Source organism: Marmota marmota, unplaced genomic scaffold (genome assembly GCF_001458135.2).
Source record: "Marmota marmota marmota unplaced genomic scaffold, marMar, whole genome shotgun sequence".
In the NCBI taxonomy this organism is placed as follows: Eukaryota; Metazoa; Chordata; class Mammalia; order Rodentia; family Sciuridae; genus Marmota; species Marmota marmota.
Genome location: NW_026000211.1, coordinates 21,780,639 through 21,806,242, shown reverse-complemented (window position 1 = coordinate 21,806,242; position 25,604 = coordinate 21,780,639). Strand labels below are relative to the sequence as shown.

The following is a 25,604-nucleotide window of genomic DNA, read 5'->3' as shown; positions in this document are numbered from 1 at the left end:
AGCAAAGAAATGAGTTATCACTGTAAATCTATATTTGAAACTATCACTCAAAAGAAGAAAGGGGAGAAATTAACAGCAATTTACTTTCAAACTGATAATACACATTTGGGGTGGCAGGGGGTGGGGAGGATGGGTTTTTTTTTTTTTTCTTTTTTCACAGGCAACCTGAAGGAAACTTAGATAGTTTTGTCAATAAGATCAGCTCAAGGGCAGAAAACCAACTATGAATGTCACAGTGACATTACCCGGGGCAAAAAAATGAAAATGGCTTCATAATGTCTGCTTGTTTTTGCTTTGACAAGATTGTGCATGGAAGTGTAACTAATGAATGAAAGACTCAATGCCTGATTGGTTTGACATGGCCATTAGGCTAAGATAAATGACAAAGACATAAGGGGAAAAAATCTTAGCTAAAGGTAGGCGCAGAAGAATAAAGCAATTGATATAATTTGAAGATGTATTACCCAGGATGCAGGAACATATTCACCAGGTAATAACAACATAATAGTAATACATAAAACACTATGAAAATTACACTCTAACAAGCTACAAATGTAAAACTGAGCATTAAACTATAACAAACCTAGAAATAAGAAAAAAAGTTACCTAAGGATGCCCTGAGATATATTTGTGACAATAGATGAAGAGATCTGAGAGAGAAATTTATCTATTTGCTATAATACAAGTATTCCTTTGGACTTAACAGATCTGTTTAATAAAAAGTTTGTAAAGACTGCCTGCAAGGGCCTGGGGTTGTAGCTCAGCAGTAGAGCACTTGTCTAGCATGTGTGAGGCACTGGGTTCCATCCTCAGCCATGTATATAAATAAGTGAATAAAACAAAGGTCCACCAACCTCTAAAAATATATTGAAAAAATGAAAGACTGTCCGCAAAAGAAGCCTGAACACTTGAGGTGTGGCAGAGGCAAACCATTTAACCTGCAGGTCTGATTTTCCACAACTATATATGAGGGTCTTTGCTACATAGTGATTACAGTTCCTTTTATCTCTGGCTGTTTGCATATATGAAAACTAAAAAGAGAGAGGAGAGCTGGGGCTGCAGTTCAACCACAGAGCACTTGCCTAGCATGCATGGGACCAGGGTTCAATCCCCAATACCAGAAAAAGGGAGAAAAACAGAGACAGAAAGGGAAATGGATACACCCATCAAAACCACTTGTTCCTACATTGGTCAGATGCTTATAATATGAGGAAAATATTATATTTAATCAAAATAAAGATTCATCAAAGCCAATTGCAGGTTTATAGGTCAGGACACTTACATTTCAATAAAAATTAATAGAATCTAGAATCATCAAAATGAAAAGTTCAAAAAAACAATCATCAATATGGTTTTAGACACAAATATCATAGATTTATTTGATGGATTGAAAAGATTAGCCCATTTATCTAGATAGTTATTTCAACATATTTACTGTTAAGATAACAAGTACACATTTCATTTATTCAATAGAAATTTTATTGAGCATCTACCATGTGTTATGAAGTGTTCTGGGCACTGGAAACACACATACCACATGAATATTTAAGCAAAGAAATGAGTTATCTCTGTAAATCTATATTTGAAACTATCACTCAAAAGAAGAAAGGGGAGAAATTAACAGCAATTTACTTTCAAACTGATGATACATGGGGGGTGAGATCCCCCGCCATCAAAGAGTGGACTTGCAGGGTGAAATACAGAAAGAGTGGACTTGCACGGTGAAATGACGTAAGCGGGGAAGAGGAGTAAGTTCTTCAAAGAGGAAGCATTCTTAGTTGGGTGGACACCTCAACTGAATTTTAAAGGACTGATGATCACTAACTAGGTTGGCCTTTCAAAGAGAGAGACTCTCAGGAACAAAGTCCCAGAAGGAAAAATGCAGCCTGCTTTGTGCGAGGAACTACAAATGTTTTAGTGTTGCTGGAATACAAACTAAAAGGAAAGGGATGCAGCTGTGAAGTACAGCAAAGGCCAGATGGCAAAAAGTTCCTCCTGTGTTAAAATGTCTGAATGTTATTCTCTAAGGGTTGTAGAGATTTGGATTGGAAGCGAACATAGCCAAACAAGCATTTCAAACAGACTTCTTTAGAAGCTGAGAAAGACAGATGTTTGGAAATCCAAAAAGGAAAGTGGGGAAGAAATCAGCTAGGAAGTCACTGCAATAATGTAGGCAAGAGATATTGAGAGCAGTGGTTGTAAGGACAGAGAAAAAAGGATTAATTCTGAAAATGGTGTTTGTAAGACACAATTGGCAAGACTTGGCAATTGATTAGATGAAGAAGGTAAGGAGTTAAAAATTACTGTGTTGACAGGTTGGATGCCATAACTACCAACTAAAATGAAATAAAGGAAAAGGCTAGAAGGAAAGAAAATTAACTTGAGTTTAAGATATGTTGCTGTGACCAAAATATATGACAAGAACAATTTAGAGGAGGGAGAGTTTATTTGGTGCTCACAGTTTCAGAGGTCTCAGTCCATGGATGGCCAGCTCCACTACTCTGGGCCAAAGTTGAGGCAGAAAATCATGGAAAAAGAGCCCATAAGAGGAAAGCTTCTCAGCTTATGGCAGAGTCAGGAAGCAGAGAGAAACTGCAGGGAGTAAATGCACCCTCCCAGAGCATACCCAGTGACCCACCTCCTCTAGCCATACCCCACCTACTTATGGTTATGACCCAGTCAGTCCATTCAAACTAGGATGGATGATTAAGTTATCACTCTCAATCATAATTTTACCTCTGAATATTTCTGCCTTAACAGGAGATTTGGGGGAGGGGGACATCTCACTTCCAACCACAACATTTTGTCCCAGCTCCCAAAAGCTCATGTCTATCTCACAATGCAAAATGCATTTAGTCCATCTCTGGTAGTTCCATAGTCTTCGCTTCAGCATTTCCTAAGTCTAAAGGAGTCTGAGACTCAAGGCAAACTCTTAGCTATGAGCCCCTGTAAAAAATCAAAAGCAAGTTACTTATAGCCAAAATACAGTAGCACAGAATAAACATTCCCATTCCAAAAGGTAGGTATAGGGACATGGAAAAGAAGGGATGGAGCCAAAGCAAGATCTAAACCCAGCCTGGCAAATAATTTTTGGAGCTCCATCTCTGGAATCTGAGACACATGGTGGGAAGATGTGCTCACCAGAGCTTGGGCAGCCCTGTCCCTTTGGCCTTGCTGATTGCATTGCACACAAACTGTCTTTTAATCTTGCTCTTTCCACAGCCAGCAACTTTTATCAGCAGACAGTACATGTTACTGGCATCTCTCAGTTCCTGGGGGTCTTCATTCCAGGTTCAGTTTCATCTTCACAGCTTCACATGTCACTCTCTCAGGACAGCCCATAGGGACTATGTCCCTATACACTTCACATGGCCTTCCAGGTCTTCCTTTAAAATCTTGGTGGAAGCCTCCATTACCCCTTAACTCCAGCATTCTGCATTCCTATAGAATCAGTACCACTTGGTCTGCTGCTATCTTACATAACACTTGACCCTCTGGAATCATGGCTACAGGAGCCTTTGAGTATTTGCACAGCTCAGCATGGTGAAACAGTTTCCTAGGCCTACCTGTGTGAGCAGGGAATCCCTATGATCTCTTCTCAAAGGAATGTTCTCTTCTATGCCCTGGACCCTATAAAAAGTGTGGTCTTCCAAATTCCTGAGATGCCCTCAAGGCATCTTTCCTGGTGTCTCTATGTAAAGTACTTATGATCTCTTTAGGGAGTAAAGCCTCTTTAACAAACACACCTTCCTTGACCCCAGCTTTACATGTACTTTTCTGGCCAAACTGTGATGTTTTAAAATCCTTTAGCTCTGCTTTCTGCTCCCTATTTGACAGTAGACCTATCTGAAAGCTGCCAGCAATGTCCAACTGAATGCTGTGCTGCCTTAAAATTTCCTTGACCAGATTAGTCTATTTCCTTTAAATTCATCCTCACATAAAGTCTCAGGATATGGAGAAAATGTAGCCAAGTTCTTTGCCAGATATAACGTGTGCCATCTCTAATCTAACTCCCAATAAATCCTCATTTCCTTCTGACACCTCATGAGCACAGTCTGCACCGATCAGCATTCTGATCTTCTGAGATTCCACCAGAATTCCCCCATTAAGTTGTGCTTACAATATGCTAAATCTTTTCTAGGTTGTATCTCTAAACTTTTCAAAATTCCTCCCACAAACAACTCTAAAGGCTTCTGAACCACATAATCAGGTTAGTCACAGAAACGACCACACTTCTTGGTACCAGTTTCTGTTTTAGTCAGGTTTTGCGTCACTGTGACCAAAATATCCAACCAAAACGACTTAGGGGAGAAAAAAAAAGTTGATTTGGAGCTCACAGTTTCAGAGTTCTCAGTCCATAGGTGGCTGACTCCATTGGTCTGGGCTCAAGGTGAGGCAGCAAACCATGGGAGAAGGGCCCAATGAAGGAAAGCTACTCAGCTCATGACAGGATCAAGAAATGGGAGCAGAGGGGACACACAGAAGGTGAACCCTTCCAGAGATCACTGCCAGTGACCCACCTCCTCCATCCACTTCTCACCTGCCTACAGTTAGCATCCTGTCAGTCTATTCAAACTAGGATGAACTGATTAGGTTACAGCTCTTATAATCTGAGTGTTTCACTTCTGAATGTTCCTGCATCAACACCGGAACTTTGGGGGACACCTCACATCCAAACCATAACAATATTGAATTTGAGCTGTCCACAGGACATAGAGTTGGGGAATCCTACAAGGAATTGAAGGTAACACAGACAATACGTGATCAGCATATAGTGAGAACTGAACTGAGAGTATTAAGGGCCAAACAGGAAAAAGAGAGAACCCTGAGAAACACCTATGTTGAAGTGAAGAGATGGATAAAAGAGGGTGGGGTTGTGGCTCAGAGGCAGAGTGCTCGCCTAGCACATGCCAGGTACTGGGTTCGACCCTCAGCACCACATAAAATAAATAAAATAAAGGTATTGTGTCCAACTACCACTAAAAAAACTTAAAAAATAATTTAAAAAAAGAGGGTGGACAAGATAGAGTACAGGATTTCAAAAACCATAGGGATACCAAATTCTAATTAGAAGAGAGTGATCAAAATCAGAAACACGGAACAGACCTTAAGAAGTCATTTTTTCTACACAGGATTTAAATGTGTCAAAAAAAAAATGCTTCAGTCACAGTAGTGTGTTGGGGAAGAGGGGACACCTAGCTCTAGGAAAAGGAAATCTATAGTTCTTCTTCATGAATTTATTTCAAGTGCCTAACCTAAAACCCCTTGTCCTTGCATTTGAGACATTCTCTTTTTTTCTTGTCTTCCAGGGAAACAGAATACAGCCCCTCAACGTTTCTCAGACAATCTTCTTTCATGTTTGATTTGGACCACTTCTGTTTTATTTTCTTTAGACCACTTAACCCAGTTCTTTCCATTTTTCTTCAGAATCCCCACAATTTAACTGCTCTTGTTAGATATCCCTGGAATTGTGCCAGGGATTTCTTTCTGCATTTTCTTTTCCTGAGTAGGACCTGAAACCTGAAATCTACTGAGGGCCTGGTCACTGTGAAGTGTATTCTGTACACACAGCTGAGTATTGTGCTTGTTTTTCTATCAACGTAGTTTCCCAATAGCTCGTCGTTTTTATTTTCATTTTTTTTCTTTTCGGCTCACAGCTTGGCTTCATGCAGGCAGCCTGCCTTAAGTCCTATTGTAAAAATTATAGAACCTTTCTGAAAGTGAAGGACTGGAAGAAATCGCAGGGTGCATCTCGTCTATTTTCTGTTAGTTAAGGATTTTTCCTGCTATATCCCTCAAATGTAGTTTGGCTCAAATAACTCAAGAAAATACCCTTCCCCAATAGGAGTAGGGTTTTTTTTTTTTCTGTATTTAACACATTGTAAAATCAATTCAATGAATCATAAACAGCATTTTTAATATCATGGGGTGGGATGGATAGGATAGACCAGGATAGGAAAAGTCTGGCTGGAGTTATCAGAGTCTATTAAATTCAGTCAAGGTAAATGTCATTCCATGACACTTCTGCTTCAGCTGGGGTGAGGAGAGGTCATTGTGTATGTCTGTAAAGTCTGTCTCTTACTGTGAGTTACAATGTACAATTTCCTACATTGCCCTGCAGAATTACCCTTAACAACCCAAGAAAATTAATTTGCCTATTCTGTACTCCATTGAGCTTAGTTTTTTCTTTAAATTTTCCAAGGCAGCCAGGCCAATGCATACCTGTAATCCCAGAAGGCTGAGACAGGAGGTTCAAGGCCAGCCTCAGCAATTTAATGAGAGCCTCAGTAACTAATAAGATCCCAAACAAACACACAAAAAAATAATTAAAAGGGCTGGGGGTGTGACTTGGTGGTAGAATACACTGGGGTTCAATCCCTAGTACCAAGGAAAAAGAAATTTCTTTCAAGGTGTTAGCATGAGTCCAGTTTAACTCTAGTCCTTGTCCTTTTATAATTAATCTGCTCATTTGAGTTTAGTGTAACATTTAATCTAGTAACATTTACTTACATGACAAATGTAAAGTATTATTAAAGACTTCCTCCCTCTTCCTCTTCCTCCCTCTCCCCTCTCTCCCTCTCTTTTCTCCTTTTCCTCCTCTCTCAATACACCTCTCTCCTTCTCTCTCTCTCTCTCTCTCTCTCTCTCTCTCTCTCTCTCTCTCTCTCCCCCTCTCCCTCTCTTTCTCTTTCTCTTCCCCCCTCCTCCCACCATGCCACCACCCTCTGACGTGTCCCCCTATTGCCTAACTGAAAATTCCTTGTTTACATTTTGATCAGCCTGGGTCAGAGGTGCCAAGGTGATGCTGCTCCAGTACTTTAGGAAACATGCCTTCTCGACATTTCTATTAAGCCCAGACTTGGTTCTCTCTTGTAAGTCACACAGCATGGGTTCTATGTTGCCAAAAGACATGCCTCCCTCTGCTCTGGAATCTTCTTTCCAAATTGAACTCATTTTAGCTTTTCTGCTACCATTGCTTTGTTAGCTCTTTACCTTTGGATGGAGAGAAGATATTCGACCTGGTGAGCCACTGCATACCCGAAAATTCTGCTTTGATGCAATCTCATACAACAGCCCAGTCACTCTCTATGACTGTCATGGCATGAAGGGGAACCAGCTCTGGGGATATCGGAAGGTAAGAGTTCTGTTCCTTGTGGTCATTCTCAAGTTGCCATGGCTTCAGGTTTTTTTAACTCAAAACATTCTTGAAAAAGATGCTTTCTTGATTTTAGGGTGTTACTGGGACAGATATACACACATTTGGCTCACTCATTTGGAGAAAATCAGCAAAAGGAAAGATACAGTGTGTAGAAAGCGGCATTGCTTCTGTATTTGCTTGTTATGTGCATATCCATCCTAAGGAGTTATGATTGAAAAATGAATTTGAGTTAAAACACAACACTACAAGGAATGGGTCCAGGCTTAGTTCAACTGACTTGCAAAAGGAGGAAACTTATACCCAATAAACAAATATACACATGGATAATTTTTAAGAACCCCAATTCTCAGTACACACACACACAAACACAAACACACACACTAAAAATCTATTATTTGTGGGCACTGGTTATGACACTTGTTTCCTCACTGAATAAGAGTTCTGGTTTCCACCACTAGGAGAAAGACATCAAAGACCACACTCACTCAAAGGGAGACCTGTCCGTGGTGTAGTTAATTCTGCATACTGTCACCTCCCAATACCCAGCAGATTTAGGTACACATCTAGAAAAAGGACAAAACATCAATTATTCTATCTTACAAAACACTATAAAATCCAAAGAGCTAATAAGAAGGTAGAGTCCAATATAATGAAGGAGGAAAATCATTGCAATAAAAAAACCTCTCTGTTTTCTTTATGAAACGTATCATTGATTAATTTTGTTAAATGCCTTTGCTGTTCCATATGCTATAGTGTTTGTAGTGGAATAAAGAAGGTTTTTGGTTTTTTTTTTTTTTTGGATGGTTATTTTTTGACCTTTAAGATTCTGCTTTCTGGGGGAAAAAAATTATTCTATTTTCTGTACACATCAATAAAATCTCCAATATGCCATTGCCTGGTATGCTAGTGGTCTCTAATGAGCAGAACACTCCTCATTACTGTATATTTATAGCATAAGGGACAGACCACTCAATAATATGCGATTAAGCCAAGAAAATACCGTTGTTTTCATTAGGGAACTTACAAAAGCTTACAGATGGGTAAGACCAACTAATTCGTGTGCACACAGATCTCCTGGGGGAAAAAACAGGCTGTGGTGATTTCAAGAGGTAATTCTTATGAGATTTAACACTTAAAACCTTACCAGGATCCAAAGGCTTTTGAGAAAGAAATCACTAGATACAATTGTGTGCGGCTCTCTTCTCAGGTCTCAAGCTGCTGGCCTTGGGTTACTTAGCAAAAGTTACGCTCTGTGTGTATTTATATAGCAAGCTAGGTATTTATACTTAATAAAGAGCATGCCAAAGGCTTAAAATGGAAATTTTCCGAAATATCTCATCTCGGTTGATGACTCAGGCCTATTCAAAATACCTGTTTTAGAAAATTCCTCTTATTCCAAGGGCTACACTCAAGACCTAAGAGAGAAAACAGAAACAGAAATCTCTCTGGAGTGCTATTTTGTCTATTTAGATGTACTACTAGGCTGGAGGAGAGAGTGGTTCCAACAGTTTAGCAATCTTTTGAGTTTGCTTTGGAAAACACCCTTTTATTAGCATATTCATGAATCATCCCACATCCCTAAGACTCTCTACTTTACCTAAGGGGCGGCAGAGGGTAATAACTATTCCACCTCCAACCATCAAGGAGAAGGCATTGAGCTAGTGCTTTACACACATCACCTCAGACCTTGTACCCACGAGGTACTATTGTGTATAATTGACATAGGAAAAAAACTGATACTGGCAGATTTGTGGCAAGGCCAACAAACTCAGATAGAACTGGCTTTGAGGTCTCTAGGCTTTGCTCTGCCATCTCTTAATAAATAAGATCAACACTCCCTGGGATAGTCTCTGAATGTTTGTTGCATTTAGTACCACTGATACCAGCCAACCTCTCTCAGTGACATGGACATTCTGAGGAAATCATGGTGACAGAAGCTGCCTTGTTTGAATGGATAAAGGTTGTTGTTAGGCCCCAATTCCTGGTCCGTTAGCAACAATTGGCTTTTGGTTATTTTTAGCTGTGGCTCTTTGCCATCACAAAAGAAGAAGAGCATCCTTACCCTATGATATTATTTCTATGTTCATTTGCATAACTTTATCCCATAGTAGGTACTCAGGAAGGGGAATCCCAATCTTGGTTCTCTTTCACCACCAGGGGGACCCCTGTTCCAAGAACAGTGGATTGTCAAAGCAACCTCAATCAAAAATCAAATCTTCTCAACATCTGAATCAAGAAATTGCCTTTCATCTTCTTCAATCCCCACAACTGTCTGGTTACCACGAGTTGTCTCTCCCTTCCCCGGGCCATTATTCCTAGAATCCACCCTCTCTGCCATTTCTATAACCCCCATCCTGGTTTCAGCCCTTTCCATTTTTGCCCCTGGGTTATTGCATTTATAGCCTAAAGGATATTCCTGCTGGCTGTCCTTCCCTGGCCTTCCCCCTCCAACCTATCCTCTGATCCTGAAGTCAGAGACAGTTTCTACAACATCTGGTCATTGCATTCCTCTGTTTTATGACTGCATTTGATGTCTCAATCAGTCGATGATAAAGCGCCTTCACCTTCCAATTCTCATCCTGACGGTTCGCAATCTGGTCAATGTAATGGTCAAGCCTTGGAGTTAGTCAGATGTAACACACCCTAAATCATTATGAAAATTATAATGGGTTTTATTTTTCAGGTACAGGGGATTGAACCCAAGAGCACTTTACCACTGAGCTACATCCCCAGTCTTTTTCTTCATTTATTTGATCTTGAGACAGAGTCTTGCTCAATTGCCCAGGCCTCTTGCCTCAGCCTCCCTAGTAGCTGGGATTATAGGTGTGCACCACTATACCTGGCTATAATGTGATCTTGAACAAGTTATTTCACACTGACTTTCACCTTCCTCATCAAAATAAGGGGACTAATAATTGAGATAAATGATGAGAAACTTCTAGCAGAGCTTCTGATTACATGATCAGATTTCCATCTGTGTGGGTAAAAAATGCAGCTTTTACATTGATAATAGTGGTGAAGTATATCCTGATATCCTGCAACACCAAAGCCATCTCTCCTAAGTAATATTAACTGTTGTTTTCCATCCAAATGAAGAATCTCCCATACTTTTTTCTTTTTAAGTAAACATTTTTTAATTTCAATACTCATTTTTTCATTTGTTCTAATTAGTTGAATTGACAGTAGAATGCATTTTGATACATCATACATAAATGGAGTATAATTTCTCACTCATTGTGTTGTATATGATATAGAGTTTACACAGGTCATGTAATCATATATGCACATAGGGCAATAATGTCTGATTCATTCTATTATCATTCCTACCCTCAGGCCCCCTCCCCTTTTTTCACTCCCCTCTGTCTAGTCCAAAATACCTCTATTCATCTTGCTACATATGGATTTCCAGTTTTCCCAGCACATTTTGTTGGAAAGACTATCTTTTCTCTATGTATGTTTTTGGCACCTTTGTCTAGTATAACATAACTGTATTTATGTGGATTTGTCTCTGTGTCCTATATTCTATACCATTGGTCTATAGATTTGTTTGAGTGCCAATGCCATCCAATTTTTGTTACTATGTCTCTGTAGTATAACTTAAGGTCTGGTATTGTGATGCCTCCTGTTTGTTATTTCTTGTTAAGGATTGCTTTAGCTATTCTGGGTCTCTTATTTTTCCAAATGAATTTCATGATTGCTTTTTCTAGTTCTATGAAGAATGTCATTGGTATTTTAATAGGAATTTCATTAAATCTGTATAACACTTTTATTAATATGGCCATTTTGACAATGTTAATTCTGACTATCCAAGAGCATGGTATATTTTTCTGTCTTCTAAGATCTTCTTCAATTTCTTTATTTAGTATTCTGTAGTTTTCATTATGGTCTTTCACTTCTTTTGTTAGATTGATTTCCAAAAATTTTTTTAAAGCTATTGTGAACCAGGTAGTTTTCCTAATTTATCTTTCAGTGGATTCATCACTGATGTATAAGATTGCATTTGATTTGTGGGTATGAATTTTATATCCTGCTTAAGTAAACATTTTTAGTGGACTATAGCCTTATTCTCAATTTGGGTTTTCCCAGATCTATAACCTAAACTAGGAATTTGAGTGCAGTAGTTTATTGGCGAGATTGCCTCTGGTAGGGAGGGGGGATTTCATAGGGCCTAAGGAAATGAAATGGGGAGGGGTTTGGGAGCCAGGGAAAGAATATTATCAAACAAGTGCCACAGCAAATAACTAGTGCTAAATTTTACTGAAGATCTCTAGGAATAGTATAGACAGACATCAGAGAGCAAGGGAGTTGGGTTGGTCATACATCACTCAAGTCAGAGAGTTTATTCTGACACCTCGAGCCTGCTGCTGTTACAGTTAGAACTGCACCTGAGGCTGAGAAAAATCCTTAGGCAGAAGGATGTGCTGGCCAAGGGCAGGAAGTTGGACCAGCAGACACTCAAATCCAAAAGTGGTGTTGAGCAGTGGGCAGGGGCTAGAAACTTCCTGAAAGTCCAGTTGCTCCACACCCTCATCAACACTTGGCATTGTCAGGATTTTTTGTTTTGTTGTTGTTTTATTCTGTGATTGTTAAGTGATATGATGTTTGTTAGCCATTTGGGATATCTTCTTTGTGGAAAATTTCTTTAAGTTTTTTGACCATTTTTTTAACATGGGTTGTTTAGTTTTGTTTTTTTTTTTCTTAGAGAGTTTTAGGGATTTTTCATAAACCTAGAATCAAGTGCTTTGTTGGATATCTGGGTTATTCCAGTCACTGTCTTGCCTTTTTCTCTCCAGTGGAGTGTTAATGAAAAGCTATTCTTTATGGTGGGGTGGTTTCTGTTCTGTTTGGGAATTCACAGCTTGCACCAAGGTCATGAAGATAGTCTCCTAACTCACCTTGGTAGCTTTATTGTTCTTTCATATTTTAGTGTATAGTTTCCTGAAATATTTTATGTGCATTAATCAAATAAGCAAGTGATTCATATATACATACATATGTGTGTGTTTATATACTTATATATAATAACAGTCATATATATTATATACTGTTACATGTCTTATTGTATTATATATAATAACAGTCTTTTCCATATAGAAAGCAAACTAATAGAAATAAACTAACTTAATTTAATAAGAGGTAAATCTAAAAACTCATGACTACCACTATTTTTACCAGTAAAATGTTAATCTTTCCTCTAGATACAGAATAAAATAAAATGTTAGCTGTAATCACTTCTATTCAATCTTAGACCGCATATCCTATTCAGTGTAAAATAAAGGCCAAATAAATGGAACTTAAAAATATAAAAATTAGAAAGGAACAAATCAGTCTATTCACACAAATGATGTATTTGATGGTTAGAAAACAAAAAGACTACGTAGCTAAACTATTAAAAACTAATAGGTACATTTGGCATAACCCCAAGATGAAAATCAAATGTGTATACGCCAACAACAAAATATATAAAATGAAATTTAAAAGTGATTTTATTTTGGTCACCATGAAAATCTTAAGATAACTAAGAATAAGTCTCACAAAACATGTACGAACCTTTCACACAGAGAGCTACAAAACAGGGCTGAGAGTAGAGTCCAGTGGTAAAGCACTTGCCTGGCACACATGAGACCCTGGATTCCATTCCCAGGAAATAAAGGAAGGAGGGAAGGAAGGAGGAAGAAAAACAAGCCTACAAAACATCATTACAAAGAATTCTTAAAAACAGAGAGACATCTATCATGTTCAAGGATTGTAAGACTTCATATTGCAAAGATGTCAGTTTTCATATTGATTTATATACTTATGCAAAACCAGTTAAATCCCTAGCCACTCTCCAGGATGTTCTTTTAGAACATCCAGCAGGGCTGTTTGTGGAAATTGAGAAGCCAATCTTAAAATTTATATGGAAATGAAAGGGCCAAAAATAGCCCAGAAAATCTTGAAGAGAAAGGAAAAAGCCTCAAGTATGAAACATTATAAAAGTACCAGGAATCCAAACATTATAAAGTACATTCACTAAGGCTGTGTGCTCTCAGCATAGGGATATGCTGACTGGAAGGGAGGCCTGGGTACTGAGAGTTTTTGAAGATCCCGAGAGATTCTAATAAACAGATGGAGAAACTCCTTTTCTAGCTCAAGTTTTACCTACTTTCTTTAACCTACTTCTCCCTCCTGTTGTAGGTGGAATGTGACCGTCTACCTGTGCTCCTTTACCATTCTGTTCCTTTCTTTGTACCTGAAACATTTACCAACCGTGGTTAGTTAATTTGTCTCCTCTTAGCCACTTGAGGTCAAGTACCTTTTTTCCACATTTCTATATGGCCTGCCTAATATCCAATATACAAAGTTTCTAAATGACTATTCATTGACTAATGATCCACTAGGTCCCATTATTAATATGAAGCTATTCTTCCTGAGCTTCATGCTGTTTGGGATAAAACTTAACTTATTATTATTATTATTATTATTATTATTATTATTATCATTATCATCATCATTTTGATTCAAAACTGCATTAAAATCCTCCCCAAAGACCAAAAGTGAAAGATGTTAAATTACCTTATCTAACTATTGGATGTTCTCATAAGAACAAGTTCTACTTAAGGAAGTTTAACTTCCACATGAAGGGACTTAACAAACAGGGAGTGCCAATAAGAAGGTATCTGTCAGGTTAAATTAACAACAATATCATAGACTCATTGGTTTAAAAATGGGCGGCTGGAGTTCTTGGTCTGTGCCTACATTTGACTTCTTATTTTAACTTATATGCCACGGCTTTGGCCTCTCAACTCATAAAATTTTGCTGGCTCACAAAGATGCCAGATGGAGGGCCATAGGTGGTTATTTTAAATCATTCTGGTTGGGTATTGATTTAGGACCCAAAATGAGAAAAAGGTAAGCAATGAGTTTAACTTAAAAGGCTTGTCATTCACCTTTGTTCTGATTTATGAAGTATTTATGAAATCCTGGATTTGTGGTCACAGTTGGGCAGTTATACTCTTCTAGTTCAGCCCATTCATTTCTGGACAGTTCCAATTGTTAGAAAGCTCTTCCTTGGGATTTGGTACCATACAAATTAAACTTAATTCATTTTGCCCAAGACAAACCCCAAATATTTAACAATGCTTCTGTGGTCTTTCATCTTTACTTTTGATTAAATGGCTCAATTTCTAGCTACAGCTCTTCGTAGGACCTTAATTTGGATCTACCATAATCTCCAGAACACTCTATCCAGAAAGTTCTAGAAAGTGGCATCTTGCCCAGAAAGAGCACAATATTCTAGATGTGTTTTCACCAAGAAAAGTAGAATGAGTTTCCAGCGTCCTTTGTTATGAGCGGTGTTGTCTCTAACATAGCCTGAGTTGATTGATTTTCTGCCTTAACTTCACATGCTGGGCTTGTTAATGAGCGTTCAATGTTTAAACACACACACACACACACACACACACACACAATCTTTCTCTGTTAATTTGTTAGACACATCTCTTAACTTCTATCTATATAATCCATCTTTTATATTTGTGTAGCTATTAGTTTGTGCCTATTAAATTCTGTCTCACAAGTTGAGGATGTAGCTCAATGACAGAGAAGATACTTAGCATACACAACCCCCAGCACAAAAAATAAAAAATAAAAAATAAATCTATCTAACAAGTTCTTCCCCAATGTGGATTTTTGGCATTTTTTAACTATTTTGTTCCATTCACAGATTGGATCAGCATCCATTCACATCCTCATTTAAATTGCTGATCCCAATGCAAAAGTCAGTTAACTGAGCCCTGAGCCCTCTACCATATAATAGAGAAGACACTGATCCGTTAATGAGCATAATTTGGAGGAAGTTACTCAACCAGATATAAAATCACCTAATAGTAATACTTTCTAGACCACAATCTTTGCCCATAAGAAAACTAAGATGGACTTTTTACACATGTTGTTGAAAACCATATGTACAGTGTCACACACAGCATCCCCTTGTTCGTAATAGAATTAAGTTACTATACTCTAGGGTATTAGTTATTGTACAGTAAGATGACTTCGGTTCAAATTGACAATTTAGCCACCTTATCAATAAAAGAACCATCCTAACTCCCAGAAGGGTCATCTCGTTCATCCTAGCAAAAAAAACATCTTTTCAAGAGGGAGTATAACATGTGCCAGTGTAGTCTGCTTCAGCAGGAAGTGACCATGTAGGGAGACTGTTTATTTTTAAACAAACAATTCAGCATAAAACACATAATAAGAATTAGTCACTTTTGAAGGTGAATATTTACTTAATTCGTGCTACCATTATGAAAATAGTTTTGGGACTCCTCTGCTTAAGTATTTCCTTCAAAGTCAAAGGCAAGTCCTGGTCCCTTGAAAGGAGTCTAGGGAAGAGCTAATGATCATTCTGAGCCAAAGCTAATGAGGAAGTGAAAAGAACGACCTTTCAAATAGTGCCATCTTCCATTCTGTTCTCATCTATGTCTCTCCCAGCTGAAGTTACTTAGTTGTCACAACATTCTAACCTTTGCCATTTCAACATACCGTTTTAGGTAACATGTGGAACTGCCATTGTCTAGTCACCCAGAGGTAGCATGGCTCTGTCACACACTCTCCTTGGGCTCTTACATAACACTGAATTGAATGCCTGCCAAGATCTAGACTGTCAAACCAGAAAAAGAATCTCGGCAATAGGAGCTATGAAATATTTAAATTAGCATTTGCTGATGAGGACCATTCTTCCCTGCCAAGCAGATGTAGGCAAGGAACAGAACTGCTGGTAAGCTCAGTCACTGAGAAAAACGAGACACAACTTGGGAGGTTATGAGCCCAGGTTTTGGGTCCGGAGGGGCCTGACACTTTGAGTCACTGGCTCTACTGTGGGTCCTGGCTCTGGCACCTTGGGAAACTTCCTTATTATGCATTTCTACTTCCTCATTTACAAAATGAAGATAATAATAGAATTTACTCTAGAAGGCTGTTGTGATGATTAAATAAAATTTAAGTTCACCTACAGCCGGAATGTATTGAATTCAATTAATGTTAGCTATTACTATTTCATGTGTTCAGCAAGCTCTCTTCTGGTGTGATTGCAAACTCTCCAGATAGGTTTTTGTACAGGAGAGGATGGACTAACTAGTTGATTTTTATACTGAATATTTCTGTACTATTTTAGCTATTTATTATTAAATATTAGAATGTTAATTTCATAATAGCAGGGATTTCTCTGTGCTTTGTTTCATACAGTACTTCTAGCACATTAAAGACAGTGTGGCACACAGTAGATGCTTAATTAGTATGCTGTTGAATGAATCTAGCTGTCTGTTTGTTCACTTGCACTATTTCTTCAGGTTGCGCCGTGGTTTGGGTAGTAAAAGATGAAAAAGTCTGGGTTAAATACTTAGCACCATCTGACACAGGTATGCACTCAATAAATAGTAGCTTTTATGTTGCTAGGACTCTGAGCAGGTTTACTGAGAGGACAAGAGATATTCACAGATAAAAACAACTGAAAGAGATGGTTTTCTCTACTCATGAAGCTTTCAATCTAGAGGGGAAGCAAAGAAGTGTTTAAATAAATGAAGTACTTAGGGTAATATAAGCACATAAAATACTAGGCACTATCCAGATCAGAGGAATAGGCAATGTTTCTAGAACTTTTAAAAGAAGACCTAAAAGGCAAGTAGGAATTATAAGGGTAAAGAAGTTGATAAAAGATCCCAGACTTATGGATAAACTTGTGCAAAGGTCCTGAGGTAGGCGGAATCTTAGTTTTCTCAAAAGAACAGAGATAAGCCAGTTGACATGCTTGAATGTAAAGAAAAATGAGGTCAGGCATCTGGCTAGGGGCAGGATTATACAAAACCTTGTAGGTCAGGTTAAAAATTTAGGTAAGAGAGCAAGAGGTCTTAAATGGTTTGAAGAGGAGGGATTTAAAACATCAGAAGAGATTTTTAAATGATTTAGTTGCACTGAGGAGAATTGAAAGTACATCACACAAATCACCGTGTATAGCCCAGAAAATCTGGCAAGAGGAGCAGAGAAGGGGTAGAAGACTGGCTGCAGGTAGCACGATTGCAGCATACACACCAAGTGGAGTGAGTAGGCATTATTTCTGATTGGCCAAATTAAACACTGATGCAAGAAGACCAGTTTATTTTCCTGTGAGGAATTCTACCTGTCAAAGGAAAAATGGAAAAGACTAGATAATAAGACTGCTTTGTCCCTTTTATGCCTGTCACAGTGTCATTTGCATTCTCTCAGAAGCCAACAGTGCTAGGCAGAAAAAGCCACCTGACACGTCTCTCTGCTAGAGAGCCCCCAGGACAGTCATCCATCAACCTCGTTCTTCACAGCCCTAAGAGGTGGGAAAGCAGATCATTTTTTTGTTGTTGTTTATCTTATCCCACTCTCCTCTTTCCCACTCCATTTATTTTATAGATAGAAAACCTGAATCACTGACAAAAGAAGGAAACATAAAAGGTGATTAACAGGGACAAAAGTAAAATTAAAAACTAGTCTCATAACCCCAAGTCTCCATTCCCTCACAATCCATATTACACCAGAGGCATTAGACACGAAGGAGTTCTCTCTCAACGTGTGTCCTTTTATCATTAAATTTGCTATTTGCATGGAAATTTGTCAGAGGGGATAACTCAGTTCTCCCCAGCTGTAGAGGAGCCATCCTGATGTGCAGCCCATCCAGCTGTGTACTGGGCACCTAAGTCAGGATGTCCCATAAACACCTCTAACTCATAGGTCCAAAATAGAAATCAATGCCATTGCCATCCCTGGTCCTGTCCCTCTTTCTGCATTTCTTCATCGAATACAGTTTTTTCTTCAGTCACCCACCTTCTTTTCTACCTCAACCCCCACACCTCATTAACCAGACCACGCTATGCATTTGCTTTCTTAAATATCCTTTAGATCACCCCCAGTCGTCCCCAAATCATCCTCATTATTCTTGCTTTTGCAACAGCTGAAATCTGGGTTTTGGGGGTAAGTTCTGGCTGTTCTCTCGCGCTGGAGCCCAGTGTCTTCTTACCCCAACTCACTGTCCCCACTGCCAGCCTACATATAGAACTGTGACTTTGTTCTGTTAAATCCTCCAACGACAGCTCCCCAACATTTGCATGAAAAATTAAGCTTGAGCACTGTACCCTAGTCTCTTCATGATGTGGCCCTGTCTACCTCTTGGATATCATCATCCAGAATGTTTCACCATGCTCCCTGTGTTCCAGCTGCACCAAATGACTTGCTGGTCCTTACGTCTTGATCTAGTGCTTCACCCCCTCTCACATCATTGCCATCACCCCGACTTCCTGGCTGTTCCTGTGACCCAGCAGGCTGCATACTCGATTAAGGCCTTTGCTCTGTCTGGGACCCTTTTCATCCAAGTATTTATGAGGCGAATTCCATTTCTTTCTTTCAAGACTGCTCAAATGTCACCTCCTCAATGAGGTTTGCCCTGGCTGCTCTAATTTTCATTAATTACTGGTGCCATCCCTGTCACTCCAGATCCTCCTGACCTCCTCATCTCCTGTTCATATCACCTTTGAACAGGCTGTGTATTGTACCTGTTAACTTCATTTGCTTATTTTCTATGCCCCAATCCTCCATTCTCACCCTTACCTTTGGAATCTGAGTCAGCAGGGGAGGGATATTTATCTCATTAAGTTCATTGATGTACCCAAGACCTAAAACAGTGCCTGACAAATAGGAGGTACCCATCCATTTTTTGTGGAATATTGAATTGTAAGTGTATGTGTCATTTTACATCCTTATGCCCTATGTCTGAAATAACATAATGTATCCTATTCACCCTCATCTATACTGACACTTTCTGACTTCAAACTTTTCTTGTTTACCTATTAATCTCCTCTATTTGTTGAGTCGGATGTTACCTTTATGTGCCTCTTTCCTTTTAAGACCAAAAACTAAAAGATACTTTATAAGTGTTTGTTTAACTCAACTGGCCTGACTAATATATTCCAATAAAAAAATCAGCAGGGGAAAAAAAAAAACCCTAATAGGTCTTTCTTCCAGAGAGTTCAAAAGATAGTCATATATTCACCTAAACACATAGACCAGGTACAAACCCACCATAGTTAAACAGAAGAGCTAATTTCAGAGCCATAGATACCTTTGTTCCATTAACCCTTTTGCTGAAATTGGGAAGTAGTATTGTTCAGTTTGGATAAGCATTTGTTAGAGAATGAAATTTTCAAACTATTTTACCAGGATTTCAGAAAATACAATTTGGTATTGAAATAGCTGGTCTCAGACCAGATGGTTAGTGCATTCAGATTTTTAGAAGTGGGGATGATTTCTGACTAAAAATAAATTAGGGGAAAGAGAGAATAGAATCATCATTACTTGGTTACTTACTTGTATGAAGGATATTGTGACAGAAATTGCACATTTTATCCTTACAGCAAACTTGTAAGGCATAATCTACATTTTCCAAGTAGGTAAACTGAGGTTCACTGAATTAACATTTCCAAAGTCACCCAGCAAGCAAGTGGCATGGCTGGGATTGGATACAAATCCCTTATGACATTTTATTTTGACATGTTGGGATCAAACACACAGCCTTCCACATGCTAGAAAAGCAACTTTGCCGCTGAGCTACAAACCAAATCCCTGATGGCCACAAATCCCAAGCCCTTCACCCAGGACTGTGTTGTCTGTCCTCCTTCCCTGTGATTGTTTCATTTCTAGACTCATCTTCCGATGCATTATGCATTCATACCTCTACTTTATTATCTTTTGTGTGTTTAGGGTCTTCTGACCCTAAGCCAAATCTGGCATGATTTTCTGCAGCACACTCATTCTTTTAAAGTTCAGACTCTATGTTAATATAGAACTTAATACAATTTACTGCAGCTGTGTGAATGCCACAAGGTGTCACACAGAAGCCAACCATAGGTTGACTTTGCAATGGTGTCTCTTTCAGTGACCTACCTTAAAAGTTCCACCCATAATTTTCAGTGTGGGCCGATTGGCTTGGCACTGGGCATTGATTATGAAGGGCAGTTCAGTAATCCTGGATCTGAATGTATGCATTTCCTGATCAATAACTTCTAATTTTCTTAGATAAAACATAACATTCCAAAAAAATCTCAAAAAATAAAACATGTAAAACAAGGTAGTGGGCATCCATGGAAGCAGGAGAGGTAAAGCAAAAGTGGAACGTATAACTTGTGAACAGCCAGAGCTTATGCTATGCCATGCCTCGGGACTGAACAAAGAACAATTTGGTTAGAAGCAAAGAAAGGACAAATTCTGTCACCATTTATGGAGGACAGTTATGGAACTGCACACTTGCTAAGATAGTCAGAAGTCTATCCCACAGAAAACCCATACCCCATTCTATTAATGGCCATTGCTCCATGACCAACAAGTTGAAGGGCAAAGGAGTGAAGGGCTGTTGTGGAACAACAGTACACATTTAAAGAATGATTACTTGAACCACTGAATTAATTTCAATCAGCAAAAGCATCTGTGAAGACACTTAGTAATCCAGAGCCTTGGCTGAGTCAGAATGTAAAGATGGCAATCACCTAGCCTCCAAAGTCAAAAAGTGAAAAATGTATGCTCAGGTGAAGGCTGGGGATGTTTCCAGAAGCTTTATCTCTGGAGCCTGCTGGACACTCCAAGGATAAGGGTGAACACAACTCAGTCTATAAAGAGAACAATCAATCTGTTGATCTACTGGATACTGCAGATGGTCTCTAGTTTGACATCCTGTCATTGGTCTCTGTGACCAGTGAACTTTGGAATAAAATGTTCATCCAATTTTATGGCTAGGAGAGGCCTAAGAGATTTATCTAATGTACTGATGAAACTTCTGAGACATTAGATAGATATAGGGAGTTCAATTTTTCAACTCTTTTTTAGAACAATGAAGTACAAGCACAGAAAACATTCTGTATTGTTCAGGATAGTGCTGAATCTGCATAACCTGCCTAGCTGTACCCATGAGTATACCTGTATCCGTAGGAACATGTGTTCCCTGTGGGATTTGGAAAAATATGATCGCCTTATGGCTCAGGAAATGATGTTCCAAAAAATGAAATGTTCAGGAAATCTGCTTTCACTTTTGCATAGGTACTAAGGTACACAAGCTGGTGAAGGAAGAGAATAGAAACATGTTCTGCTCCTTTTCTTTTTTAAGCTTTTGTGAAAATATGTGTTTTGAAGAAGAGACTAAGTATATGGAGGTCCCACTTAAGCTAATATTGATAAAAGTAACAATCAGAAGAAATGCAGATAGTGAAGAGGGAAAAGTGGTACATGAGCAGGGAACCTGTGCATCAGAATTTAGCAGGTCACAGAATTTTCATGAATAGTACAACCCAAGAAGGCTCTTTGAGGGATGAGGGATATAACTCGGTGGCAGAATGCTTACCTAGTATGTGCAAAGCCCTGGGTTCAATCCCCAGTACTGCAAAAAAAAAAAAAATTAATGTTCTCCGAAAAATTATATTAAGTCTATGCAGCTAAACTGATAAATGTTTGGGGTGGGATCTTAATGTAAGAGATTCTGGAAGGAAGAGGGGAACACAAGGAAGGAGATTGCTGGAGAGCTGCAGCACCAAACATCTAGGACCCCAAGGAAGAATAAATGTGTAGAGCAAGCTGCTGAGTGCCATCTCTTTCCTCCTAGAATGTCCTCTTGTAGACCAGAGTAGGACAAAGTTTCTCAGAACCTTCCCCTAAGGTCAGATTCCCGTGGAGTTAATAAGAAAGAGGGGGAAAAGATGTAAGGAGACCTCTGTGTAAAGGAAGTGAAATTGACCTGCACCTTTCAAGAGAGTAGAATAGTGATCCTTTGTATTAGGCATAGGTCTTTGTTTACACTAAAAATAGAAACATGCAAACTGAAGTGCAGGCAGGTTGCCTTTCTCCTTCCTTATTCCTCCTTTCCTTCATTAGTACTGACCTATGCAAACATCCTGATCTCAAAAGGACATTAAATATTGGTTTGATAGAGTCTTAACAACCAGGAACAACTCAGAAGTGTTTACCAAGGGTGGCTGAGAAAGTTCTAAATCTAAAAGCATTGCAAGTACTCCTCGCTTAAAGAAAAAAATAACCAGAACCTCTACTCACTTCCTAAGGTAAATAATAAAACATAACTTGATCCTAAAATTTAAACAATGGCTTGAAGACATTTCTTCAAGTTATTCTTTAAATCATAAACACCACAAGAGATAAAAGTCTGATGCTAGTTAAGGAAAGATCTTTTTGTTTAAGCATTCCCTTCTTCGCCTGTGTACACAAATAAAACAGGGTGTGTGTCAGTAGAACTTGTTTAGATACTGAGCTTTCTCAGCACTTAAATTTTGTGCCCTGGGAATGAGTACTGTTCAGTCACTGAGCTGTTAACTCTGTCATGTGTGTCTTGTGCTTCTTTTTCAAGCAAATGTTACCTCTTCCATTTTACTAAAAGCCACAGGAACTGACGTTATGTCACTAAAGGAGCTGAGAAGAGTCTGAAGCTGGAGAGCTAACAAATCTGACTTTGTACTTTCAGTTATTGTCACTTGTCCCCATCCCCATATTCCTCTTCTGAAGAAGGCTGCTGAGCTTGTGGCATTTGGTTCCTCTTTCTTTTTGTATTTCTCTTTCCCATTAGAGGCTCAATGTGAGGGCAGGGAAACTTTGGTTCTTTTGACTATGTGTGGGTGTGTTATGTTGAGTGTGAACTAAATGATAGGGTTTTTTTGGTCTTTGTTTTTGACATGTGCTTGTTTCATGTTTCTCCCCACAATGGCTAAATTATTAGCTATTTGAAAAGCAATCCATGTACTCACCTTCAGATATGTAGTAAAATGCTCACTGAAAAGCAAGAAATAAATGGATTACTTTTTTAAAAATGAATGAATGAATGAATGAATGGGGTGTGTGTGTGTGGGTGTGTGTGTGTGTGTGTGTGTCTGATTGAACCTGCTCAGAAGCTCTAGTTCCAGCAGATCCTAGAAAACGGTGTTCCATGTTGACAAACCATTTGATTCGGAAACTAGTCTGTTTATACAAATTTTTTTTTAATATTTATTTTTTAGTATTTGGCGGACACAACATCTTTGTCTGTATGTGGTGCTGAGGATCGAACCCGGGCCGCACGCATGCCAGGCGAGCACGCTACCGCTTGAGCCACATCCCCAGCCCCTGTTTATACAAATTTAACAAATACTTACAGTTGTATATTTGGGGCTCTAAGTATTCAGTATGCTTTATGTCAGTCTTTTCTTTCTGATCCCTCCAGGACAGAACATTATTCCATTCTGTGAGCAACAGCTGCATGGATTGCAACCCTGCGGAGAAGAAGATTTTCATGGCCAGATGTGACCCTCTGTCTGAGACTCAGCAGTGGATTTTTGAACACGTTAATATGACTGTTTTAGAAAAATTTAGCCACCATGCCAGCTCCTAGGAAGAGAGAAAGAATGATTACCTGCAGATTGTGAACTAAATTTTAGCCAGCATCTGGGTCAAAGGAGTCAGGAATAACATTTCCTAGATCCAGGAAGCCTGGTTTAAAGATTTGTAAATGCCATGTCAAAGTAGGTTGTCCTGAGGAACTTCCTGCATCTCAAGAACTTGGCTGAGAACCTCACCAGCTGCTTCTGAGAACTCGAGACTAGCAAGCAGTTCCCTTGCTGGCCAAGGGTGAAGATATTTAGGGACTTTTCGAAACAACTGCTGAGTTAATAAATCCTAGCATTTCTCAGGTCAAATCCTGCAGTAGTGAGTAGCTATGAATGGATCCTATTAATTGGGTGGGAGGGGGGCGGAAATGGAGTGCATGACTGCTCTGACAACCTGAGGCTACCACAGGTTTAGAACTAGCCACGCTTAAGGGGTGAGCTGTACTCTTTGGTGCCATTCTCTAACTAAGAATGGGTTAAGCAGGTTTAACCCTTAAAAGTGCTGCAGATGATTTTAGAGTGCTCATACCATTCTGTTTCCTTTTGTTTTATTTTTAAACAAGGGTGCGATATTTAATATGACTTAAAATCACATAATGAAATGGACTTCCAGTGTTCCCATGTTTTCGTTTACACTTGCCATTTTCCTTGTAGAGCAGAAGTTACTTTTTGTTCATAAAAGTTCATGCTCCATAAATCAGCTGAAGTTCTACTCAGTGCCCTTGTTATGAATCCAGTTAAGAACAACAACAACAACAAAAAAAAAACTATGCTACCAAGTTACTCCAAAGAAAGATTTCACAGAAGCAGCAAACCATAAAAAAGATTAAGGAGATTTCTCTAGGAAATCTATTTTTACTTTTCTATTATTTTTAGAATTTTTAAAGTCTGATGTTTGTCCAGTCATACTTTTTATTAAGGAAGGAAAATGGAGTGAGGTTGATGTGATTTGTTTAGGAGATTCTTAAACCCAAATAAATCTACACTCCACGTGACATGTAAAAATGGCTTGGTTTACTTCAATCCTATTTAATCAGTGCTGGGAACTTAGAGTGGTTTTATTTCGTTATTTTGGTGGGGATTTTTTATTTGTTTGTTTGTTTGCTTTATATTGTTGATATTAATGATGTTGCTGTTTTATTTGGAAGCCCATAAAAGGAGTTACCATTAATAAAGTGCTTCTGACACCGTTTTCTGTTAATGGGGCAATATTTCAGAGGTCAAGAAAGTATTAATTCAAAAACTGAAGTGGTATGTTTAATTCTTAAAAGAATGTTTTCCTTTTAAATAACCATGGGTTTGGGGAAGAATATACAGGTATCAAAATGGGTCTGTAGAGGAAAGAATCACTTTTATTACCCATTTCTCAAGTTTTGTCAGGTACAAGAATGTTTTTAACATAGCTTTTGTTATTTTTCTTTTAACTTGTCTTTTTCTGTTCACACACACACAAATATATATATATATATTGTCTTAGATATGGACCGCTGAATTTTAGAACTAGGAAGACTCCTGAAATCCAATCCCTTTGTTATTTTTAGATTAATAGCAAAAGCCCAGAGAGGCCCAACTCCTGAAAGGGCTGACAGGTCTTCTGACCTTTATTCCTGTGTATTTGTCTCCTGTGCTGTGCTCTCTCACTCTGTGGCTCAAGGTGATTCTGATTATATCTCCAATTTAACTGGAAATTTTGGGTAACTAGATTAGAATCCTATGCTTCCCTGGGGATGTCCACAAAAGTAGCCTTCATCTTCCAAAACCACCTTCTTATAAATATTCAATGATTTTGTTCTCTCTTCAAAACCTAATCAAAATGTCCAGTTAAACTGCTCTGCTAACAATTGAGGAAGAGTTATTTCATTATCTTCACTGAATTTTCAAGCATTCTTTTGAAGAGCTGTTCTTTTTAAACCAACTGTCACAGAGATATTTTGTATAGGTCAAGAGATCTTGAAGCATTCGAGATGCATAGAGGAGAAAATCAATAGTGAGAAATTAACCTGGGTGTTGAATACTTCTAAAGAGTGAGT

The 25,604-nt window shown here is 38.7% G+C and overlaps 1 protein-coding gene and 1 long non-coding RNA gene across 3 annotated transcripts in view; one reads left to right on the top strand and one right to left on the bottom strand.

Moving 5' to 3' along the window:
- The window catches only part of Galntl6 (polypeptide N-acetylgalactosaminyltransferase like 6), a 1,051,497-nt gene extending 1,027,890 nt beyond the window's left edge, over positions 1 to 23,607 (top strand). For both annotated transcript variants that reach the window (XM_015486211.2, XM_048791957.1), the window contains 2 exons: positions 6,986 to 7,135; positions 23,412 to 23,607. In XM_015486211.2, coding sequence (XP_015341697.1) covers positions 6,986 to 7,135; positions 23,412 to 23,579 — 318 coding nt within the window. In that variant the 3' untranslated portion in view covers positions 23,580 to 23,607. The remainder of the gene's footprint in view (positions 1 to 6,985; positions 7,136 to 23,411) is intronic.
- On the bottom strand, positions 22,820 to 23,729 carry LOC125612898. The gene is made up of 3 exons (XR_007343385.1): positions 23,601 to 23,729; positions 23,344 to 23,460; positions 22,820 to 22,984 (listed from the first exon to the last, which is right to left on the bottom strand). It is a non-coding gene; the product is annotated as an uncharacterized LOC125612898 (long non-coding RNA).
- Positions 23,730 to 25,604: the final 1,875 nt, after the last annotated feature.